This window comes from Sturnira hondurensis, unplaced genomic scaffold (genome assembly GCF_014824575.4).
Source record: "Sturnira hondurensis isolate 20B ecotype Veracruz unplaced genomic scaffold, ASM1482457v3 Scaffold0003801, whole genome shotgun sequence".
Classification (NCBI taxonomy): domain Eukaryota; kingdom Metazoa; phylum Chordata; class Mammalia; order Chiroptera; family Phyllostomidae; genus Sturnira; species Sturnira hondurensis.
In genome coordinates this window covers 3,894,269-3,920,265 of record NW_028076432.1, presented here as the reverse complement: position 1 = coordinate 3,920,265, position 25,997 = coordinate 3,894,269, and the positions used below count along the sequence as shown (strand labels likewise).

The following is a 25,997-nucleotide window of genomic DNA, read 5'->3' as shown; positions in this document are numbered from 1 at the left end:
TTCCAAGTTAGTGGGTTTTAACCATATGAAAATGAATTTTTGAAAACACATGGTTTACATTTGCTGTCAATTCTCCATAGATACCCTTCCTACCAATGTGGACTCCAGTCCCAGTTATCTCCCAAAACTTAGCTATCTTCCGGTAGTTTGGCGTGCTTATTTCTATCGTAACATCTACCTTAGGGTACTTTTTTTAAATTGTAGAGTCAAGTTCATATTCTAGTTCTACAACTTTCTAAGTTGTATCATTTACAATGTAGAATTATTTTTAAGCACCAGAGAAAATATATGTAAAATGTCTGTCAATGCCTAACAGTATTCAACACACTATGATTTTCATTGTTATATATAGCTAGCTCCTCCAAAAGATGGCAGAAAAGATTAATGTTGCATCTCTGAGTGCCTGGCTTGTTAAGTGTCACTTCATGTTTTAAAGCTGATGAATGAAAGAAGTCACAATCTGAAACCAAGAAATAAAGAGACACAAACAGAGTTTCTTCATCCTATTTATTACATGTATGAGATATTAACATGGTATTCATCTAGTTCAGTCAAAACCAACAAAGGATATAAAAGTTAACCATGTTTCAAATGAACATTCTTACAGATCCCCCGTAACTTAAAATAGAAGTATGTTCACTGCATTAAATTATGACAAATTTTAAGTGTCATTTAAAAAAAATCATCTTTAGTACTTAAACTTATTTGTTAATTGTTTGATGGCATCGGTGTCCAAGTTCAAGAATAAAAGTTGCTTCATTAGATGCTCTTCAAAAATGGACATCTGGATGGTTCTCTAAAGTTGGATATATATATATAAATGCAAATATGTCCTATTTTGTTTTTTAAAATATTTCAAATCTGGCTTTTCTATTTGAGAAAAATCCTGCAGTGCTCTCTCACAATCCCCTTTTGAAGAATAAAACTAACTCAGGACTTTGCCTCCTTAATCATGGGAGCTGTCAGGAAAAAATCTTATGTTGAGGTTGCTTTTTTTTATTTTCACCCAGTAAAAAGTACAGAAACACTGTCTTTATTTGATGGTGTGCATAAATATTACACTCCATGGATAGCAAAAATATTTTTTATTTATAATTTACAGTTTCACATGTGAAAATCGTACATTTTTACACATACAATTTCATTTTGTTAAATTTGCACACATCTACAGAACTTTCACACAACAAGCACCTGAAACTGTGCAGGCAGTAGGAAATGCAAATACTAAAATGTATTTAATAACCAAGTGATAGCTGAAGGCCCTGCCTCAGCTACACAATTTATATAGATATGACTATATATACATAAATTCTTCACCTTCTAGATCCAACAGCAGCTTTTTTAAAAAAGAAAAACATACCTTTCTCATTTTATTTTAAACTGACTCAACTGTATCATTTTCTGTTTTAATTTCAGTGGGTGTTGCTATGCTTTCCTCTGTACAAGCTGGTGGGGTATCGATTTGTTCTTCCTTAACTTTGGGGCTTTCAGAGGGTTCCTGCAATTCATTTTTGACAATGTTCAACATAATGTTCAAAGGATTTTCAACTGGTGTCTTGCTGGGTGATGGTGTACAATCAAATGAAGATGTCTACAAAATGAAAAGTCCTATAAGTACTGATTAAAGCTCAAATGTATCTCATTAAATGACAGTTCTACAAGACCCTCATATGGACAAAGAAACAAACATGCTTGCTTCCCTACAAAACATGCCATAAAGGCAGACTGTTAAGCATTTAACATGTAGTCAGCAATGAGCTAAGAAAAGCAACAACCAATAAAAGGCCAAAAGAGGTTGATTAGATATGCTTCTATAGTTAACCCCACACAGATGGTAACCCCTACAAATCCTGGGTCAGGATTTTTCTGACTCCTAATTCTAAACACTCAGAGGATTTCTAAAAGCTCCACAAACCGCAAAACATCCTAAGAAGTCTAGTCTTTTGATAACCTACATATATCTACCAAACTGCCTCTTGAACTCGTGGAACAAACATTCTTTGAAAGGCAATGTGTTCCACATTGTTTTTAAAAAGTGGTCACTCTACAAAAAAAAATTTGAATTTCTAAGAGAAACACACTGATACCTTTTTCAGATTTCATGTGTGATCATTTAAAAATTATTCCCTATATTACATGGCTGAGTGAAGTATGTAAGAAAAAAAGCAGTAAATGCTACCCACAACTCTAGAAACCTATTCCCATCATGATCCTTCTCTTTCAGTTTCCCTCACATTTCTCTATGTCTAGTGCTGTAGTAAAAAACATCATCAATATTGAAGTGAATGGAATGCAAGGAATAATGCAGAAATTTCAAAATTTACATCAATTCTATCTAGCACCAATATTTAATGAACCAAAATGCTGTATCAAAACACAAAATCAGCTCAATATTTCAAAATTAACATCGCTCTGACACAAAAAATAAAATTTATTAATGTAAATAAGAACAGTAACCAAAAAGAACTTACATTTTGATAATCTTCATAACATGATGGATGATAAATCTGAAGCAAAAAGAAAAACAGTAGGTATTCACATGTATATTCATTTCAAATGGCTATTCTAATAAGATCTTTTCTAAATTAAACCAGGAAAGATAACTATCTTTGAAAAGGAAACAAAAAACATTTGCTCACAAATATGGATAAAAGATTTTTCATCCTGATTTCTCTTTAAACTTAGCTTGCTACATTTAAGTAGGTAACATGGTAGGTTTTGAGACATTAACAGTTTTGATGGTGAAAAAAATTTAGAATCAAAACTGGTTACGCAGAAAGACTAAATTGATAAGACCTAGTCCTGTGTTTATCATTAGCCTGTTACGCAACCTCTTACATAAAATGAATACAGAACCAGATGATTGCTAAGATCCCTTCCAACTCAAACAGAAAAACCTTTTGTATTAAAACTGACAGTACTTCTGTCAAAGTGGTGGTGACCTACCCCTACAAAAAACAAAAGCAAATCTTAAAACTATTTATCAAAAAACAAAATTACCTTTCCATCGACTCTAATAGCGTTTTTTAAATGCCATTCCTCCTCTTCTTCATCCCAGTATTGTTCAAATTGTTCTTGACAGATTTCACAACTCTAAAATAGAATCATGTAAAATGAAATTTACTAATAGGATACATTAAGTAAAAACATATAGACATTAAATGAGGAAGGAACTTGAGTTTTCTGAAAAGTTTAAACAATGTTCCCTATGTAATACTGATACAAAATAAGTTCTAAGAATTTTGCATCCTTCCATGCAAAAATAGGTAACATTTCACTGCTATTGTTCACTGATATAATAACTACAGTGGTTATAAAACCCAAACCCTGATCATAGAGTACTACTGATGAGAAAAGCTTCCAAGAAATCTTTAAAAACAAAAAAATTGCTTTTTGGCCTTCTGGCTAAGATCAAATGAAGAAATAAAATCATTGAAAGAAGGATGTAAATAAAGTGATGTATTTATGATCATTTACTTAAAATAAGCGACATGACCAGAGGTAGAATATTTAGCATTCCTTTCTTACCTCAACTGCTCCAGCTGGCCCTGCAGGTACACTCTGGAACTCCTTTTCCTTAGCAGCTTCCTGAGTTTTGAGCACAACTTCTTCATGCACCTTTTCAAAAAACTGGCTCTTTGCACGTTCTTCCAGATCAGCTATTTCCTCAAATTCTATCCAGTCCTTAAAAGAAGTTGATTTAAGAAGAATATTTTCATTGTTCCTAAACTTAGCTGAGTATCTTTAATATGTTATTTAAAGGTAAGGGTACAGTCTTCACAATATATTTTAATATTACTGATAATTATGCCTTCTCTTTTGAGGCCCATAACTAATAGACAACATAAGGCAACTAATTACAATTAAGACCTTAATATTAAGTTTCCATTACCTCTACATTTATAACTACTAATTTAAACATGATAAACATTAGTATAATATAGCATAATATTTTTTAAAAATCAGTCACAGCAACTTGGAATTTTAGACCTACAAAAAATCTGTATCCTACTCTAAAGTCAAGAAAAAGCAAATACATACTGTTTTAATTTATTTTTAAAAAACTCTTATATACTAGGGGTCAAATATTTAAAAAATTCAGAAGTTAGATCTCAGCAATTATTTAAACTAACATACTTTTAAGGTAATAAAATTTAAAGGGTAAAAGACAATTCAGAGACATATGAGTTACGTACTGTTAAACTGTAGTACCAACGTCTATGAGTGACTTTTCTGCTAACGTCTTTTTCAGTTCTATTTTGCCGATAATGCCAGTCCAAGTGATCTGCATATACATCTGTCTGTGATGTTGTAAATCTCATTCCACAAGAGTAACACTGAATACCAGTGTACAGTCGATTTATAACACTATCATAACGTCTATTTCAAAAAAGAGAAATAATCTTTAGCTTTGATATAACTTGGCTTAAAGAACGAACTTTAAAAAAGGCAGTTACAAATATTTTAGTTTTCTGTATTTTAATAATGGTGAAGCCATTATTATGTGATGAAATAATATTTCAGCCAAGAGCTAGCTGGTAATACCCAAATATCAATATTATTATTGTCTAATGTATATTAGTGACCCTCCTTTTCCTTAACTTTGGTGAATTTTGGCACGTATGCAGTCTATCCTATTATTAACAAACCTGGCCCAGCTACTTATTTCCTTTGGGCTAAAAACAGAAGGACCAGCACTAACTACTAAAGCAAAGCTGGCCTGCTCTTAGACTAGTGTCAGTATCAGGGTGGACACAGCAGGCGGATATGGCAGAATAATCAGATTTCACCTCTCCAGATCTTTGAGGTTTTCAATAACTCAACCACTCTACCCTGATTTAAAGAATACTGAAAGAGGTACAAAGAAATAATAATTGCACGGATTACCAAAAAGAAAAATTAGAAGATTAATGGGGAACAAGTCAAGAAATCATTTTTTAAAATTCTGGGCTCTTTACTTGGAATTGTATAAAGACCAGGCAAATCCACAAGCATGGCAGTTAGAAACTCCAAACAATTTTTTAAATAGTAGAAGAAAGCAAATGACAGTACACTAGTACTTTGTATACCAGCAAATAAAAGATTTAGTTAAATTAATATTGAATGATTTAATGAAAAAATGGGTTATATACTATATGGGAGAAAGTTGACAGAACAGTAAAGGAGATAGCTAAACCTTCACATCCAAAAAGTCAAGATATTGCTCTAGCTGGTGTGGCTCAATGGATTGAGTGCCGGCGTGCAAACCAAAGGGTCACCAGTTCGATTCCCAGTTAGGGCACATGCCTGGGTTGAGGGCCAGGTCCCCAGTAGGGGAGCATGAAAGGCAGCCACACATTGATGTCTCTCTCCCTCACTTTCTCCCTTCCTTTTCATCTCTCTAAAAATAAGTATCTTTTTTAAAAAAGTCAAGATTTCTAAATACAATAAATCAAGAAATGTGATGTATCAGAAAAATACAGGGTTAGGCAAAGGCAGGTTTACAGTTGTTCATATGGAAAATAGTACTGTAACTAACAAATAATAATACAAGAATAAACTCTTGGTGTTTCACGTAATGACAACTGTAAACCTCTTTTTGCACCACCATGTATGTTTAAAAATACAAAAGTAAATGCTAGGAACCATAGAAAAAAAAGAGTTAAAAAAATGGTTGCCTCTGGGTAAAGAGTAGTTCTAGGAAAAAGGGATGCCATCTTTTATTATTTATTATAAGCCTTTCATTACAAAACTTTAAGTATGTGTAAGTGTGCCCTTATTATATAAAATGCTAAAGGGACTTATCCAAGAAAAAGAAGATAATAAATATGAACAGTGAAAGGACAGCAAACTCACAGTTATTAACAACCACACCTAAAACAAAAAGCAAACTAAGAGGACAGCTAGATCGGGAGCAGGAACAGAGAAATGGAGATCACATGGAGGGTTAGCAACAGGGGAGTGGGAAGAGGAGAAGGGGGGAGAAGGTACAGAGAATACGTAGCACAGACGGTAGGCAGAAAATAGACGGGGGAGGGCGGGAATACTATGGGAAATATAGAATCTAAAGAACTTGTGACACATAGACATGAATGAAAGGGGGGGGAATGGTGGGGGAGGGGTATGCAGGGTGGAGGGGAGTGAAGGGGGAATAGGACAACTATAATGGCATAATCAAAAAAATATATTTTTAAAAAACTTGTTAAAGAAATACTGACTTTAAAAGTGGAAAACATTAGCTATTCTAAAATCAAGTCCTCATAAACATATAATGAATCCATAAAGAAACTTTAGATATTTTTTATAATATAGGCAATAAAAATTTATGAAACGATATGGGACAAAGGTTAACACTATTATCAAAGTGAGAATTGTAGGTAATTTTATTTTCTTGATTTCATTTGTACTTTCTATTGTCCACAATGAACATGCATTACTTATAAAATGGAAATCATCTTTTTAAAAATTTTTTTGAAAGACGAGACTACAAAAATCTAATTTTCTTTATCATGAAAGTGTAAGAATATCAATAAAGAGAAAATAATGAGGATTAAGGGAAGATGAAAATGAAAAGGAAAATGAGTGATCATCAATACCTAAGATTTAAACTCCCTATATTTGTTGTTCCAAGCACCGATATGAAAAAAACAGACCTTTGGGATAGCCTTCAGGCCTAATTTGTGTAGCAGACATATTTTAAAAGAAGATTTAAACAGGTTTCCTAAAGTTTATGTTATGTATAGTTTACAACATAAAAAAAAATGAAAAGAAAACAGGCTCCCTAAATTTTAAAAACAGTTAGAGGGGTAAAAATTAATAGCATTAATAATATTGTCCACTATTAGGTAAAGTCACTGTCCTTTTTATCTTAGAAAATTAGGAAGAAAATTAGATTACATACTGTTTCAATTCTTCAATTGTAAAATTGGTAAGATCTGGAACATCTTGATCTTCATTTTGATCTTCCTCCTCTTCAGTGGAAGGCTGAGCAGCAACTTCATTTACTTCTTTAATTGACAAAAATATATACCAATTTCTCAATACCAGTCTCCATTTATTATTTATAAAGGAATACTACAGTGTTATAAGCAATAGAGAAGCCCATCTTGTCTATTTAGTGTTTGTAATCTTATATTTATTTACTGGCCAAGAAACCTAATACAGTTCTTCATTTTGATAAATAATATTAGATCTTTAAAAATCAATTTCACAAAACTAGTTCACTGATATTCAAATCATTTCTAAAAACTAATATAAAATAACTAGTAAAAAGTCTGCACATTATCTGCATCAGGAATGTTAGTCAATTAAAACAATGTCCATTACAAAAATAATTCCACCTTAGAAAACTTAGAAAGAATTATTATAAACCAATTATTATAAACCAATTCTATTAGAGGATATTTTCAAAAAATAAAGAGTATACCTAAGAATTCAATTATTGGAAGTAAGAAGTTTCATCATAACTTAACATTGTATCATACATGTATCTTTGTAATTTAATGGAGCTTTGTGTAGATGAAGTATGGAAACATACTTACGTGTTGTAGCTGAATCAGGCTGGGACAATTTGAGAATTCCTGTTTTAAGCAGTTTTGAAAATAATTCATTTACATCCACCTGACTGAGATGATTATCAGGATATGCCTTAGGTAGGGCTCCTTTAAAGAAAAATAACACTCTTCAAATGAAACTAGAACTTAAAGGTATAAATTATACTAACATTTTCAAAGTTTTCTTCAAGATGTCTATCAAACAATAAATTTTACACACTCTTCTTAAGGATGACTATAAATTATCTAAAAAGCTCCTAAAATGAACTTTTTATCTTAATATATTCTAGGACAAATACTAAAACACTGATACTTTATACTCATACTCCCTTCCACGCAATGCAACACACACCACCTTTATTTCCAACTATCTAATTTTCTAATCCTCATCTTCTAACCATACCAGGGGGAAAAAATACCCAGAGCCTAAGTGGAAGTGCTTCTCCCCCCGCCACACTACCCAGGGAAACTAATGCAGGAAGACGAGCCATGTGACTCAGAGAATACCCACCCTCTGCCCTTTGCTGAATTATTACCCTTGCAAAGCAGCTCAGGCTCTTGTTAAACAGGTGTGAGGCTTATTACAGCTTCAATAATTTAAATAAATGACAAAAGGATAACAATCTTCTCCTTAAGCTCGCTGATGGGGAATCAATCCAATTACATATATTGTTAAGCACTGATCTCATTATGATCCTTTCACTCAACTATAAAAACATTTTAATGTCTTTGTATGTCACTATCATGTATCTCACTACACCTATAGAAAAAGTTGTGAATTACTAAAAATTCCTCTTTGTGAGAAGAAATTCAATTTGCATCCACAAAATACATAATACCTGCTCCTAACCACTGCATACTCTTCACATTTAGCACAATGCTTGGACACAATAGGCTTAATTAATGTCTGCTGAAATGAAATAAATCAACCCTGATAGTCAATAACAACAGCATTTCACATACTAGTTTAACATTTACATTTCATTAGCATTAGCTATCTATGTCTTAGAGTGGTAACCAGCCATTCACATGTCTGCAGATGGCCAAGTTCAGTAGTCAAAATCATGAACTATAGAACTGGACTCCTTGGGATTCCAAATCTCACATTCTAGTTGTGTGACATGATCACATTGCTTATATGTGCCCCAGTTTCCTTTACCTGTAAAAGGGTAGTAACATTAATTGTTCCTATCTAAGGTTGTCATGAGAACTAAATGAATTAGTAATTATAATGCACTGAGGTGCCTGCCATTCTATACACTATTTGTTAAAAAAAAAAAAAAAAAGTGCACCAAATGCACATGAAATTCTGAACTTTTAAGAAAAGTACATTAACATAGCACTTTACAAGTTACAAAGTACTTTGCATATACAATCTCATTTGATTATCTTATATATATAACTTTTATCAAATTCTGTCTATGGAGGAAGAAACAAACCCAAAGAGGATATTTGCTTATATCCTGCCCATCCATGAAATAGCAGAGTGGAGATTCTAAGCCTGGTCTTATGACTTTAGATTCCAAATTCTGTCTCTTTCATGACAATGACACCAAAAAACAAAACAAAACAAAAAAATCCCAAAAAACCCCAACCCCACACACATTAAAAATATTAATTAACCCACCCTGGGTAGTGTAGTACAGTGGAATGAGCACTGGCCTGTGAACCAAATGGTCACAGGTTCGATTCCCAGTCAGGGCACGTGCCTGGGTTGTGAGCCAGGCCCTCGGGCGGGGGGGGGGGGGGGGGGTGGCAAAAGAAAAAAANCACAAGAAGCAACCACACAATGATGTTTCTCTCCCTGTCTTCCTTTCTCCCTACCCCTGTCTAAAAATAAATAAAATCTTATTTTAAAAAAACTAACTAACCCTGACGGTCAACCTAGAAATTAAAAACGAAAAGCTTTCAAATTAATTGAATAAATTTCTTATGATCACACAGTTTAAGATCTAGTGCATAAAACTAGAACTTGGCTAGGACTTTCCTAGCTACGTCAGAAGTTTTAGACCACTCCCTAAATTTGTAAACTGAATACTGCCAATACTGGATGGAATATGTTTCTGAGGATTCAAAAATAAAGCAAGTATCACTATGACTTGGTGGGCAAGTTTTCAATACATTAACTTTGCAGTTATTTTATAAACTACCAAAATTTACACTTCCTATTTTTCACATATTAAAACTAAAATTCATTTTTAAAGCCCTTGCATCCAATACTGTAGTCACAACTATATCGTTACACTTCACCACACAGTAACAGAGGCACTCATCAGGGGAGCTAGCTAGGGAATAACAAAAGTTTTTTCTACTCTTTTAACATGTTGGGTATAATTGTTATTTGAATGCCCATAAAAAACATATGAACAGGTCAACTTTATAAGGCAATGTACTTAATGGTTATTGGATTATCACACACATACACACAAAACAAAAACTCAAAATATCAAATAATTGAGATTCCTGAGATTTGTCATTTATTTCACTTCAGGACAAGTATTACACTCCTATCCCACTTTCCAGCTTGTACCCAATAGGCTTCATTCCTCTTATTTTTAATGGATTGTTAGTCCTGATGAACCATCTCTAGTTGTAAACAGAATCAGTATGTAAACACACATCAACAATGTAAACCCAGAAGAAAAACAAAACATTCCAGCCAGATTATAGTTCTCGAAATCACATATGCCCTCTCAACATTGTAATTTTTTAAAATTGATACGGTAACTACTCAAAAAGACAATAGTTATTTGTCTTTTGAAAAACACAAAGTTCAGAAAGTACATACCTGAAGGATTCTGAACAAATGCTCCAAGATTTTGTGGATGAACCGGTAAAAATTGTTGTCCTTGGCCAAACGGTACTGCTTGAGCAACACCAGTCAGAACCTTTAAGAGAAACCATAGTTTTAAGAACATCCTTTCCATATTTTAAGTAAAATTTTAACATCCTTATCACATAAAAATAGTCACAGATATCATGAGGCTTGGTTTCTATGATAATAAAGATTTACAAATATAACCCAATGGGTCCCTTCAACTCTAGACTTTCTACAAAAATGAACAATAATACCCTCCTGAATCTGTCTTATAAAATTATAAAGAACTGAGAATGGATGTGAAGCCTCTTTTAAAAATTTAAGATATCACTTTGAGACATCACATACAAACACAAAGATAGCCACCAACTAGCTGTGTAACCTTACACAAATCACTTTACCTTGCTGGTGCTTTCTCTTATAAATAGAACCAACATCCAGAGATGTGATCTGTATCCAAGGTTTGTTTTAATTAGCAATCTGAACTTTATGATCATCTTGCTTGGCCATTATACTTTGGGTTACAAAGTAGATTGTAAAAGACATCAAGGGAATGTTGCAAAGTAAAATAGTCATGAAAAAAGTACTGTATAGGCATACAAATACTGTACTTATACTCCAGAGTGAGGTAAGACTTCTAAATGTTGCTGGTATGTAAACAAATATCCATTCATAAACCTTGTTCAGTATCCATGTGAACTTTCAGTGGTATGTATACATAATAAAGAACAAAAAACCATAATGGGGAAGATCCACATGTGTGAAGGCAAGAGGTATATAGCAAATATCTGTACCTCACAGCAGAATTTTACTGTGAACCTAAAGCTCCTCTAAAATATAAAGTCTACTTAAAGATTTTTTTTTTAAGTGTGGGTGAGAGAGAGGGGAAGCGATAGGTGGGGGTGGGGGGTAGATTTCTCCTAGATACTGAAGGAGTGAAAATCAATTTTGGTTTGAAATTGCAAATTTCAGCCCCAAGACTTTCTTCTCACTTCCCTAGTAAGTATGTGGGGTTTTGAAATACATTAAAAATATTCCAATCTATAGAATAAACTATGTCCTAAAAACCTTTCTCAAACTCTAGAAACATTAAAAATTGTCATCGCCCCAAAACATAATTTTGCAGTAACTGCAAAAAAGACTTACCTGTTGAGATCCCTGAATATTTCCTACAGTTATTGGAGCAGGTAAATTGCCAAAATTTCCAAATTGAGAACTCTGAAGTTTTTCATCAAAATAGTGTCCAGAAGCTCTGTTAAGAGGATTGGAGAAACTCTGGTTTCCAGGGCCATGTGGTCCATTAAAATTTGGTCCTTGGGGTGAATCAAATATCTGTTCATGTCTTTGGAACTGCAGTCCTTGGGACGGGGCATTAAAAGCACTGCCAGGTGGATCGTTATATGGACCAGTCTGGTTGAAAGAAACTGATTCAAGCCTTTGTGAAGGATGATTGTCAAATCGTGCGCCTTGAAGACCAAGGGGAATATCAAACCTTGATGCCTGCTGGTGTTGTGGACCATCAAATCTTTGAGGCACACCATCAAATCTTGGTTGAACCTGCTGTCCAGGTGGTCCATCAAATCTCTGTGGGCCTGGCTGACCAGTCCTTTCAAATCTAGGACCTGGTTGACCATGTAGTCCATCAAATCTTGGTAAGAGTGATGGCTGACCTGGCTGCCCATCAAACCTTAAAGCATGACAACCATCAAATCTTGGACCACCTTGACCCAGAGGCCCTTCAATTCTCAGGCCACCTCCTGGCACAGGACCCTCAAACCTCATTCCACCTCCTTGTTGGACTAAAGGTCCCTCAAACCTGATCCCCACTCCTGGTTGACCATGTGGACCCTCAAACCTAAGGTTCCCACCAAGTTGATTATGTTGTCCTTCAAACCTCAGACCACCTACTGACTGACCATGGGGGCCATCAAACCTCATCCCAACTCCCTGTTGTAGCAAAGGGCCCTCAAATCTGATCCCACCTGCTGGCTGACCGTGAGGTCCATCAAATCTAATTGCAGGTCCTGACGGACCATGACCCCCCTCAAATCTAAGTCCACCTATAGGCTGACCTCGGGGATTATCAAATCTAAGCCCACCCACTGGCTGACCATGAGGTCCCTCAAACCTTAGACCACCCACAGGTTGACCCCGGTGTCCCTCAAACCTGAGACCACCCACAGGCTGGCCCCCTGGTCCTTCAAATCTTAGACTACCTGCAGATCCCTCAAATCTCAGACCAGGGGAACCTTCAAACCGAAAACCACCTCCACCTGCTTGACCAATTGGCCCCTCAAACCGCAAAGGCGTCCCTACTGGTCCTGGAGGACCTTCAAATCTCAAAGGACACCCACCTCCTAGCTGACTCTGTGGTCCTTCAAATCTCAAAGGGCCACCTCCCCCCATCTGTCCAGGTGACCCATCAAATCGAAGAGAACCTGGTGTAGGAGGTCCATCAATTCTAGGGCTTAATTTATTAGGTCCTTCAAACATCATCTTGGTTGGGCCATCTCTGGTTACTGATGGCCTACTAGGTCCATCAAATAATGGTCTGTCTTCAGCTAAAGCTGTAAGTCGCTGATTTGTATCAAGGCCGGCAAATCGTGATGCTGGGCTATCTACAAATGGTTTATCTGAATCGTCATATCTAGGTCGCTTAAGTGGAAAACGATCATTGAATGGTGATCTCTGCTCTTCTCGTACACCTTTTAAAAAGAAAAAAATATTATTTTCCCTGAATCTGAATTTATATAAAATTATCTTATAGACTTCCTATATTCATGTAAATGTTTATTCAAAAATATCCATAACTATCTCACTTAGAAGGGAGGAAAAAAAGACAGCACCAAGCAACAGGTAAACAGATGCCCTCCAGAGTCAGACACACCTTGGTAAAAAAAAAAAAAAATCCCCATTCTGTCAACTTACTAATTATTTAATTTTGAGACCAAGTTATTTAACCTCTCTGGTCTTATTTCCTATCTGTAAAATGGGGTAATATATATTTTCTTTGGGTTATTGTGAGGATCAATTTAAGATTACATATATAAAGAGCCTATTAAAGTACCTGACACAGACTTGTTTTTTTAAATATTAACTCTCTTCCCTTCTCTGAGGGGGAAAAAAAACAAATCAAAACAGAAAAAGGTAGTCTGAACAGTCACAAAAAATCCATCCCCACTTAGCTTGTTTATTATCCCTTCACTGCTGTGTGATTCAATAGGCATAATCTGATTTAACTTTCTACCTTTAGCAGAGACTTGCTCGTCATGTCTTCTCCGGCCCTCATGGGGTGAAAGATTCTCAGCATAAGTACGACTCCCAGAAATAGGAGAAAGACGTCTTGCTCTTTCACTAAATTGTTCTTTTCTGTCAAACTGTGCTCCACTATTCCTACTTGCATGTTTACTTTTGGATGGCTCACATTCTATTCCAGACAACAAGGCATCAGTCAAAGGGTAGTCAAAAATATCAGGATCTAAGAGATCAAGTCTTGGAAATGAATGCTGAACCTGTGTCCTTTTCAGTTTTGCTTTATGTTCATAGTAGGTTAATTCAGCATCAGATAAGAGAGGTTTCTTTTTTAATCCACCTTTATTTTCTTCTGTAGGACTATCGCGTACATTGCATCTATGTTTACCTTCTTGATACTGAAATAGCTGTCGAATTTGATGCACAACAAGAAGGAACTCATCCTGTGTAATTTCACCAGATGCTAAACGTTCACTCGTCTGCATGGGGTAATAAAAGGAAACCAAGTATTTTAAATATAAACAGTACTTACAAAAATACTTAGACAAAGGGAATAATGATTACATGGGATCATGATAACTACCTTTTGAAGTAATTCTCTTTTGCTTGCAAGAGTTAACTCTTTAGGAATCTGAAGATTGGCATCTACACTTAATCGATGCTGCTGCTTTGGGGCTCGAGGTGACAAGATTCCTTTAGTGCTTGACCAGCTTTCCCTATGTCTTAGATGAGGAGATTTACTATGTTCATCACCCTGCTGTATGCTGAAAACCAGAAAAGCAGTTATGTTACTTCATAAACTTTTCTTAATACTCAGGACCATACTTAATCCTTTTCAAAGGATCTGGTTAAAGTGAATATAAGTCATCATAAAAGTTAATTAAATGATTAGAAGTACAAGATCTGAAGTCAGGAAAATCAGATATAAATTCTATCTCTTCCTTGTCCTAGATGTGCGGCCTTTGGTAGATTAACCTTTCTAAACTTCACTTTCCTTATCTGTAAAATAGGAATGATAATGGTATTTAACCTATAATGGGGGTTAAGAATTAAATGGAAAAATAAAGCACTAATTTTAGCATCCAGTGAACATTATCCAATTTTTAAGTTAGCACTGTATTTTAAAATGTACATATTATTCTACTTGATTAAAAATGTGAACATCCTACCTTTTATTTTCTTCCCAACCAGATTTCCATCTTTTGGTAGACTTGGAACTTTGCCAGTTTTCTACATTCTCTTTTGGTTCAGTGCCTGATTTTGTAGAATGCTGATTTGCAGTTTCTTGTGGTCGGTCCTCTTCAGTCTTTTTCATTCGTCTTGGATCTCGAACATCCTGTTTAGTACTTCTCTTAGCGTTTCTTTCTTCCCTGGACGGTGGCATAAATTCTTCCATATGTGACTGCTTACAGCCTGACTGGCGAATCTTTCCAGGTTTGGGTGTCAAGGTTGGAGACATACTCCTCTGCCTTCGTTTGGGTGACCGCCTGTCTCTTCTCTTAGGAGAATGTATAATTGGTGACCGAGACTTGGGTGATCGCGATCTTGATCGCTTTCTAGTACTTGATCTCCCTGGTTTTGTTCCCTGTTTTTCTGATTCGTCTGTTATTGTATCCTGTTTTTGTACAATGCCATTAACAATTTTATTTCTACTTCCAACCAGTCTGTGTTCAGATGATTTCATATGCTCATCTTTATCCTTTTTTTCTGTAGTTTTTCTCTTGTCTTTTGTATCATCATCTTTGCTATCAGTCTTATCCTGAAGGTGTTTCTTTAATCTTGGATCTCTCTTGCTCATATCAGACACCCTTGGGCACTCAGATTCTTGATTTTTCAAGTCTTTTATGTGGGATAATTTGTTTTTCAAAGGCGATGGTGATTTAGATTTAGATTTAGATTTAGAATCTAATTGGTCAAGTTCTTTCTTGGTTTTTTCACCTGATTTACTTTTTTCTTGTTTGGATGAATTCAGTTTTTCAGAGGGTATAGTTTTACTTGTCTTAATATCAGATTGGCTTAATGGGTTCATCAGGAATTCTTTTCTGTGACTTTGATCTTTTCCATGAGAAGAATGTTGACTCATCCTATTAAGACGGGGATCCCGGTTCGTTCCTTTCAAGTCCTGAATTTGTAAGGATGGACCTGGACGACTTTTCTCAGGCTGCATAGGAACCTGATGGGGAGTTTTAACCGCCATAGGAGGAATTTGTGAAACATGTAGTTTGGATGGTGCAGACCCAGGACCTAAGCTGGATGTCTCCTGCTGAACACTAAGAGAAACTGCCTGAAATACAAAGAAAATGTTCATGTTAATACTGTAAAACGTGCATATTATTTATCAAGAATAATAAGGAATATGCTTATTCAATACATCCATTTATTCATTGTTTTTACATTGTATACTTCTAATGTTTAAATGGAGATTAAAGTGAAAAGAGAAAATTCATGTATTTACATGGCCTCTTACTTCTTACTAGTACTTTACTTTGAGGTTTTATAGTGTAATCTCTAGGTAGACTGGAAAAAATATCCACTTCCCAATTATTCAGAATTCTGAGCCAGACTGATACTAAGACACTGCTAAATAAATCACTGCCCTCCAGATTCACAAGAGCCAATTATCCCAGCTGAACTGTTATAAAATTCAGTTCCTCCAAAGTGGCACTGATAATAAACTTATAAAATTCCTCACTCTTAAATAAGTGCCAAGTAAAACAACTTAGTATAAGGTGATTGGTGCATATAAACATACAGTCTTCCTAGACTACTTATGGACTTCCTGAACTAGCCATTTTATGATGGCTTTTCTTTGATGGCTTCTAGGAACCTGATTTCTGCTCATGAAGCAGATTTTAAAAAGCTCATAAAAGATTCAAAACTGTAAAAACATTCACCACAACCTATGGTAGGTATTCACCAATTCCTACCATAATGGTCTGATATTAACTCAACGTGACATAATTGTTAACAAAACTAAGGTGTTGTCATAGAAGATAGCAATCCAGTAAAAAATATTTGAGGACCCTGGCTGGGCACCTCAGTTGGTTAGAGTGTCATCCCAATACACCAAGGTTGCCCAGGTCAGGGCACATACAAGAATCAAGCAATGAATGCATAAAAAAGTGGGACGACGAATCAATGTCTCTCTCTCTCTCACTGTCCCCCTACCTCTAAGTCAATAAATTAAAAAATTTTAAAAATAAGGTACTTCAAAGAAAGTAGTTTAGTTTATATTCAAGTGAGTTTTATAAGGATATGAAAATTTCCCCTAACAAAATCACCATAATTTGTGAAATAAGAGGGAAAACACACTATTAATAAAAGCAATGTTAATAAAATTCAAATACAAAATAACTACTTCTCTATCAAAAGACATGTTTAAAATACTTAAAGTGAAAATTTCCTCTACTTACCAGTTGTGCTTTAGCTTGCTCTAGTTCAAGCTCCAGCTTTTTCTGCTGAAGTTCTAATAACTGTTTTTGTTTTGCCAGTAACTGTTGCCTTATTAGTTGCTCTTGGGTAAGATTCTTTTGTATATCAGGTACCATTGGAGGAGTGGAGATGCTAGGGGAACTGACCACTGTGCCAGGTGTTGAAGGCTCTTCAGGCTATAAGAGAAAATTATTATTTAAAAAACTATGCATCACAACTAAAAAGGAACTTAAGAGGAATCTAAAAATTACCAGCTCATCTCTAATAAATACCCTTTATAACTTCAAATAGCCAATCATGTTTAAAAGAACAAAGAAAACTGTTCAGGAATTTAAAATCAAAATAAGCATACTATGTTAACACCTAACAAGAATGTATTTTTAAATACACTGTGAACCTGAAGGGGAAAAAATTACATTGTTTCAGAACAGAATATTCTTGTTATTCCAGGCAAGAAATTTTAGAAAAGTCAAAACCTGACAGAAGTATTAGTTATATACCATTTACGTAAAACTTACCGATTTATTTAAAAATTTAGGATTCACATGGATGCTAGATGTATTCACATTGGGGGGCAGAGGTTTAATAGGCCAAGCAGGATCTAACGAATTGACTCTGACATCCAGGGCATAAAGTTTCTTCAATGGGAATATTTCATCCCATGTGGAACGTAACTTAAATAAACTTTTTCTAGTATTTTCATCCACCTAAAACAACAGAACAATTCTATGGCTTGTTAAGTTACTATAGAATGTTTTAAATATTAAGTATAAGGCTAAATCAATCCCTGTTGTACTTCACATATAGCATTCATACTGCTCATTCATGAATATATGCAACAGTAAAACTTTATTTAAGATATATTTGGTTTGTAAATGTAAATTTCTCCCTCAAAAAAAAATAGAAAAATTAAAGTCATATCATCTAGCCTTCCTGAAAGCAAACCACTAGGCAAGTCTTTGTACTTTCAAGAGTGCAATTCCACAAGTTTGGCTTTGAGATTACTGAGACAAAGAAGATACAGACCGCAGATGCTCACATGCTTCAAAAGAAAAACCTCCAAGTACCTTCTGGCCAGAATGCAGGTGTGGCAAAGTCAGACAAATGAACAAATTACTAATAGACTTTCTTGAACTTGCTTGTCACCAAATAGGAGGGACCCATTGAAAAAAAAAAAAGTACCAAATGTTTCCAAATTATAAGGTTTGATAATAGCATTCCTAATGTTATTCTTACTTTGAACAAAAACATAAAACTAGGAAACAATTTACCTGAGCAAGGCTTAAATTTCTTGATTTACATGGTAGTATGTGGTTAAAATTAAGAAAAAACTCTCTCACTAATCAACCTTCTGCAATACAATATGGTTTCTCCCCAAAACAAGATATTTGTGGTGTGGAAGGCACCTTAATTATTAAAATTCAAAATCTTATCCACTGATTAGCATTAGCTTTAGTGTTATATAACTTAACTACTCATGCTTATGGTGGGCGTAACAATGTTTTCAAAATTAGCCATCAGAGAAACCTAGTACTTAGGAAAACTGAATTAGGTATTTAACTTTAGAATAATAAAGCCTTGACTATACCTATATCTTCAATAATTGCATTTACCACAAGGTCATGTTCATCAGCTATAGTGTTAAGGCCTAGTTAGATTCAGTAAAGATATTCTACCAAACACCAGAATGAATTTGAACATACTAAAACTGAAACCCAGAGGCTGGTTTAGCTCTCCAAGTTCTACAAAGAGAAGTGAACCTCTTCCTTAAGGCTACAGGCTAAGGTAAGAAGTATTTAGCAAAGGTTATACTTTAATAATCTCCTTAACACAATCTGAAATAGTTTTCCAAATTTCTTCTGCATATGCTTAGCAGTATTTCTTTTCTCTCAGAACTTAAAGGGAAAAACTACTCAAGCAACAACTACATTTTCTGTTCTAACAAACAAGTAAAATCTGATACTGAAGAGTTCTTTCAAAATAATCCAAATTCTCCAAGTCTAACCACTATAGGTTCTCTTTAAACACAAATACATCTAAAATATAAGAACTACCAATTTTTTGTTAGGAAACAGTCTCTAAACCTTAGTATCTTATAAATGCCCTTCTACTACGTGTGAAAGATAAAGCCTGACTTACTTCAGCAAGTCTCTGGTCCTCCTCAACATAATGCCTGTATTTACCAAACTACCAGATACAACATTATCAAAGGAATGTTCCACCTCTGCCTATAGAAAAAAAATAAGCCTTTCTTTGAACACTAAGGGAATAAAATTATTTCCAATATATAACCTAAGGCAATTAACAAGCCCACTATTCACATATGCCTAGAGCATTAATATAAAACATACTTGAAAAAAGTAACAAAACATTTCCAGGAAAAAAAAATCACATAAATTTAAGGCATCGATAATAGGTAGAAAGACACTGGTGGATTACACTTTTTTTCCAGATAGAAATAGCCAACACCCTAACACACACCAAGAATGTAAATAATGGAATTTGAAATACTCTTTGATAGTTTCATATCTTCTCGCCCACCTAAAAGCAGTCCAGTCTTAAATGGGTAATGTAAAACCCCTAGAATCTGCATTAAATATCTAACACAAAACACTAACTTTAGCATGTCCAAGAGAAGAAAACATTTTACCACCCAAGAAAACCCAACACAAAGGCAAATATTTATTTAATCAGGAACACATTTTTTAAAAATTCAAATGTTTCTAAATGCAATATATACCTTTTCAAACACACAAATAAATGTTGCAACTAGATTTTTAGTAAAGGCAGTGAGATACTCTCGTCCAACGTTTTTCACGATAGAATCCATAAGGTACATAACAGGAAGCTTCTCTGAGGAAGGAGCCTGAATAAAAAGAAACTGAGAAGTTTAGTATAATGAATTGTCACCAAAAAAGTACTTTTAAAAGTGAGTTTTTAAACCTATAATACAGACCTCTTTTTGTTGGTAATTTTAAATATTAACGTTTATGAAACATTTGTGTTTAATCACTCATCTCTTACAGTGATCTTTAGTTGAGCACACAAAATAAGCTCAAAATCGCCATTAGGAAAAACCTTAATCTCTAGTAAGCTCATTTAATGCTCAGTGGAGTTTCAGGTTCATATGGTAAAGACCCATTTTAAGTGACCAAAAATAAAGGGGGCTGTTTTCTGCAATCCAAGTATAAGCTTTGTGACCCACATTAACTTAGAATGGTGTACCTACTCAATGAAGTTTTCAGACTTCTGGCAGAAACCCTAATTTCCATAAGTATATTTTATATGTTAAAGTCTATGAAGCTTTTGTTACCTGTAAAGTCATTAGGATTACTTATCTATAATCCAATGTACAAAGAAGTTAAGTATTCTTCACACATGAAGTTAATGGTAAAAAAAACACCTTTAAACTTGCAGGAAGGTGCAAGTTATTACTGATACAAGAAAAACTGGGTGGAGCAGCCGCTGAGTCATGTAAATCAGGTTGAACTTGACTCTGGAAGGCAGGATTTGTCCTGAAGATTTTCTTCACACAGCATGGACTCTCCGTCGAAATATTTCCCTCTGGCACGCACAAACCAGAGGTTCTAAATTTGTGCAGAGCCAGTGTGGTGATGCGGATACAGGTGGCCCTTTCCAAAGCAAACAAACGTTGCCCCAGTTCAATTGCAATGCCTACCCATCACTGGCTTTTAGAAGGCACAGCAAGTTTCCAGAGAGCATCAGCAGGTTCACAGACTTGCTGAGCAGCATTAAGACACACCACATACACTAAGTGTTAAATCCAACTCCACTGGAGCAACCATGATTTTAAAAAAAAAATCTCCCCCATTTACCCATCCCATGTGTATAGGAATCTTAACTCTGAACAACACCCATAGCTACCTGTAGCTAGGGTAGACTCACAGTTCTGCAGTACACAGTCCATCATTTCACAAAACCAATTGCCCATACAAGTGTGTAGAAGAGTGCTCATTTCTGATCATCTTTACTACAACCAAAGGTGGCTAAGGAAACTTTTGAAAAACCTTGTATTAAAATTTTCTTTTGCAATACTATCAAACAAAAGGGTTTCACAAGGCCACGGCACATGGGTAAATTAAGAATCAACATGTCAAATGCTTTGTTGCTGTGTCTTTATCTTATGTCATGTTTTATACCATTTTAGTCATTGTGTTATTTATGAAAACAACAGGCTTTCTACAAAGCCAGTATCTGTTCAGTAGGCTAGTTTTTTATTGCACAAGTGAATCCTGTATGTAACATTTTTTCTGCAACTACTGCCTCGTGGAGACAATTTAGGTGTGAATCCTTAAGTTTAGTAATGCTGAGATGCTAGAGAATAAGGACACAAACATTCACCTCCAGAAACACAAAACCAAGCCAGTTTGCTACCAAATGACAGAAAATCCCTCCCCTCACCCTCAACCCCAACCCTGGTTAAGGTATTTCCCCAAAGTGACTTTTACATCTTTTCCTCAATCTGGCTTTACAAAAATAACCAGGAAACGTGTGCCAAAAAATTTCAGCTTTTATCAGCAAATAGTCCACCTATTTTCACCACTGTGTATCCACAGACAAACACAAGTTTTAATGTGATCACTATATTCAGCATTTACTTTTCACTTCTCGAAGATCTTCTGGGTCCATAACCCAGCAAAAAAAAAAAAAAAAAACCAAAAACTTTTGAGTGACAATCTGCACTACTAAACATTAGGCTCTGTGGAATATTAGTAATCCCCACCCCCCAAAACTAGGTAGATTTTTTAGATTTTAAAAATCAATGTTATTTTTTTAAGCGTAAATGGTTTCTTTTTTTTTTAAAGGCATTCAATGTCAAGTTAAGCCTTCAAGGAGGCAAAACCTAAGTTTTCATGTCCAACATGTTTGTGATTATCAATAAAAAAGATGTTGAGTATGAGGAATGCTTCCTTTTTAAATCTCATACTTTAAAAAAAACAGCTGTTTCACAGACATTCACAGGAAAAGGAGAATGAAGGCTTGTATTTTAGCTGTCAGACTGAGCATGACAAACTTGTTGGGCCCTTAAAAAAAAATTTGTCCTCTTTTAAATTAAAGTATGAAAAAACCACCTGAAACCGTGTATCTTGTGAACGGATTTACCCAAGAGTGGATGGAACCTAAAGAATGAACCCAAGTCACTTAAAGACTGTTTAAAACACACAACCACGTAGATAAAAATAAGTCTTGGAAGCAGATTCTACACCTTACAAAGGTAAATAAAAAAAGACAAATACATATTTTATATGTTTTATTCACAAATTTTATAATACCAGTCACACATTTCAAAACCATTTATTAGTCAGACCACTCAAGTTTACACTAGACAGAAACCGCCTCTAAACAATATATTGGTGGTTGTTGTTAAAGTGGCCTTTTAAAAGGGGTTCACTCTGCTAAAAGGAGGCTCATCCTGATAATTTCAATCACTAACAACTAGAAAAAACTAAACCGTAAGTACAAGCTTGAAAAAGAAAACGTTGTGCTGGGAAGCTATTAAAATTCATTATGATAACCAAGTTAACAGTAACTTAAGTGACATATCACTCCCACATGAATCCACATAAGAGGAAGACTACAGGGAAATACAGGGTGGCAGAGGACCACTTCTGTCAAGGGGTGAAGAAAAGCACGTCTTCACTATCAGGGGAGGGAGGAAAAAAGAGAGAAGGAAGAGGAGGGACTGAACTTTTCAAAAAAACTACAAGTACTTGTTACCCAATGGGCCAGTTCTCCACCTACAGGCTGGATAAGATCTCCTCCCCCCACCCATACCCCACCCTCACACCCAATTTCCCATTTTGGGGGACAAATAAAGCACTCCGATAGGAGAATGAAAGTTGTATCTAGCCGCCCCCACCCCAAAATGGGGCTGACGGGTGTGAGCAGCTGCCTGGCTGGCAGGGAATGGATTCTTCTCTCTTCCCTTTTGCATCATGTGCTTTTCAGGCGCCATGTTGGGCTCCTAACAAGCGGCTGCTCCACTCGGGGCCAATTCCCTATTCCCACCCACCAACAGCTCGCTCCCAGGTCCCCCTTCACCTCCTTCCAACCCACAGAGCAATTACCCAAAAGAATACTGGGGGGATGTGGGAGAAGGACCACTCCCCACCTTCCCAGGGGCTTAAAATGGTTTTAACTCTTAGTTCCCCACAACACAAACTGCCTTTAAGTCTCCCCCTCCCCAAAGGGCTCTAGTCAAAGCGTGTGTCGGGATGTACAATGCGGTGGCCTAAATAGGGAGTTGGTAAGCGGAAGCGGGACTCCACCCTTTATCCTCCCCACTCCCTCCCCCCGAGAGGCCCACGCTCGAAGCCTGGGCCAAAGACCGAGCCAGAGTTGGGGGGAGGGTTGGAGAGGAAGAACTCTGTCCCCCTTCGGATAGAAGCGAGACCTGGGATGAGGCTGACACTAAAATCAGGGAGTATTAGAAGAATAGGAGGCTGCGGGGTGTATAAAAACCTTGGCGGTTTGGGCCTCGATGAGAGAGACGATCTCCTTGGCGAAGGGCAGGTTCTCCTCGGCTAGAATGGTCAGCATATTGATGTGCGGTTTGCTATTGAAGGTCAGGTCTTCGAGTGATGACTGATAATCCCGACAGGCGTCCTCCCGGGCCCCCGCAGTACCGGCCTCGGCCGGCGTCTGCTCTGACATTGCGCCGCGGCCCCCCTCCGAGATCCGCCGCAGCTGAAGCTGAAGCCGCTCTCGATACCCCGCCTCCCTTCCGACTCCTCTTCCTCTCCCCGGGTCTCTCGCGGCTCCGGCTTCACCACATGCTGACCGCGGAGGGGGGGTTAGGGGACGACACAAAGGGGACCTCGGGTATGAAACGCCGCCCTCTCACGGGTGATCTCCGTCCACTTCTGGTCGCCACAGAGGCCGCTTTCTCCAAACACAAAATGGCGCCGGCACTGGCGGCTCCAGCTCCGAAAATGTCTGTGTTCCCAACCGCTGCGTCGTGCGAAATGAGCTAGGGGAGGGGAAATGTGCGGTAACAGGGCGGGGCCGTTGGACAAAAACAGATGTGATTGGCTCTCCCGGTAACGTCATAAACCCCTCCTCCGGCTGCACCGCAGAACGTCTGGGCAGCGTCTCCTCCGCGCCCCTACCCGTGCTTTCGCAACACCTAAGGCTCGAAGATATGGTGGAAAAAGACGGCTCTTCTTATTGGCTCGTTCGTAAGGGACTGTTCGGTCGTTTGTTACCATAACAACCCATTCAGGGAGGGCAGTAGGCCTGACGGAGGCTGTTCTCGAGGCCCAGCCCAACCTGTTTGACGGGAAAGCTCAGCCGTCGTTGTCTCGGTCCCTCCCTTTGCAATCCCCTAGCCACTGATCGACTCCGTCAATCACCCTTCTTCCCGCCTCCCTTGGCGGCCGGGGTTAGGGGAGCCCGAGGGAGCGGAGGCTTTAGGCCCTCCCCATTCCTTTCGCCACTCGAGTCTCAGGTGCCGCCGAGATCCTGGGAGCGTCAGCTGCTGAAACCTACTGTTTCTCCCGGAACTGAAAAGAGAAAAACGGCGGATTTATCCATAACCTCGGGAGACGTCGCTGGAGGGTGAACTCCAGCACGCTTCCTACGTCCACCAATAAAAACACTGGCTTTCTTGACTTGAATCCGTAGGAAAAATGTCTTTATTTGAGAGGTTGTGTGTGTGAAAGGCTCTTCCCTAGAAATTAGGAGATCTTTGGGAAGCCCACTCAGACCTCTGGATTGTATTTTTGAAAACAGCCACGCCCAGCCCCGATTGTGATAGCTCCTCTCTGTCAATCTTAGACACTTCAGAACAGCATTAGCGTACGCTATTTGGGGCACGTAGGAAAGATATTCATATTTCATCTCTGAGGTTCTTTTCCCAAGCTTCTACAATCCAATTTGGAGGCTGAAAATGATACTTTAAAAACACAAAGGGCTCAAATAGTTCCACTGTGGAGCTGCAGCGTAACTCAAACTGAAAGGCTATTTTTTTCATTGAGTAGAGGTAGTAACCTAAATCGAGGCAAAAAAAAGAAAGAGAAAAGTAATAATTAGATAAAATTTGCTTCATTAGGCTACCAGGCTCTGCAGCGATACTTTGTTGTTCCCCGAGTAACTGCTCTTAAGAAATAAATGAAGCAATTTATTTGTTACATGTAACATAGAACTTTTATTTCTTTTTATTTGGGGTTTCTTACAGCTGTATTAAAATATAATTGGTATCTAATAAGTTTCACATAAAGTATACAAGAAGATTGTTTTGACACATGTATCTTTCATCTTAACGTCATACTGCATATATGAAAGAAAAGCTGGGGAGGAGAGCTTGCCTTTTCTCATGTGAAGCTAAGAAATATTGGTGGATACTATTTATTGATCTTAATAATTTCTTACCATTGTTGGTAGTTAATAGGCAGTTAAAATTTTGGAACTTTCTGAATTCCTGCTTTCTGGAGTGAGATAGATATCTGGGGTGAGATAGTCCTCTAACAGTTTTCCTTATAATTTTAAAGGTGAATTTAGTTATTAAACTTTGAGTTATAGAACATATCTGCCTGTCATTTTTTAATGTTATTTTAACAATCACGTGCACTTCTAAAAACAAAAGTTTTTAATGTTCTGATTTGGCTTCTATTTGTAACCCTCCGAGGGTTACACAAAGTAAACAATATATGCTTGGCATATAAATCAACAAATCTATGTACCCACAAAGGATGTGGAAAACTCAAGAGTGAGGTAGCAATCTTATTTGAATCATATGCTATACTACAAGAATATTTTCCTTTATATCTTCAGAACAGATAGCAAACTAAGATCATCAGTATTTTTAAATAAACAAATAAGTGCATGAAAATTCTCCCATGATTATTTCAGTGCCAATTCTTTTCACCAGAATAGGCAACCAATGCCCTCTATGCACCAACATTAAGCCTCAGTTACCAGCCCAGCTCTGTTATTTGTAGTGG

General features: G+C 36.6%; 1 protein-coding gene across 2 annotated transcripts; it reads right to left on the bottom strand.

Annotated features, from left to right (window-relative positions):
- Nucleotides 1-504: 504 nt before the first annotated feature.
- PCF11 (PCF11 cleavage and polyadenylation factor subunit) lies at nucleotides 505-24,589 on the bottom strand. Of its 2 annotated transcripts, none has more exons than XM_037042832.1 (16): nucleotides 23,518-24,589; nucleotides 19,775-19,900; nucleotides 17,553-17,741; nucleotides 17,016-17,210; nucleotides 14,772-15,886; nucleotides 14,186-14,366; nucleotides 13,598-14,081; nucleotides 11,497-13,055; nucleotides 10,321-10,420; nucleotides 7,521-7,640; nucleotides 6,881-6,986; nucleotides 4,197-4,380; nucleotides 3,529-3,684; nucleotides 3,001-3,093; nucleotides 2,472-2,507; nucleotides 505-1,591 (listed from the first exon to the last, which is right to left on the bottom strand). In XM_037042832.1, exons 1-16 carry the CDS (start codon nucleotides 23,707-23,709, stop codon nucleotides 1,376-1,378), a joined length of 5,052 nt encoding a protein of 1,683 aa, XP_036898727.1. In that variant the 5' UTR covers nucleotides 23,710-24,589; the 3' UTR covers nucleotides 505-1,375. The 2 variants fall into 2 exon arrangements, with proteins under 2 accessions (XP_036898727.1, XP_036898728.1); XM_037042833.1 differs by having other exon boundaries at nucleotides 13,991-14,081; nucleotides 23,518-24,585.
- Between the last annotated feature and the right edge of the window lie 1,408 nt (nucleotides 24,590-25,997).

Bases quoted from the DNA above. Each gene is read 5' to 3' on its own strand.
- PCF11 (XM_037042832.1), bottom strand. From the start codon at position 23,709: ATGTCAGAGCAGACGCCGGCCGAGGCCGGTACTGCGGGGGCCCGGGAG. The intron at 10,421-11,496 runs GTAAGTCTTTTT...TTTCTCTTAAAG, and splicing joins ATATTCAGGGATCTCAACAG to GTTCTGACTGGTGTTGCTCA. The intron at 3,685-4,196 runs GTACGTAACTCA...ACTTCTTTTAAG, and splicing joins GTTGGTACTACAGTTTAACA to GACTGGATAGAATTTGAGGA.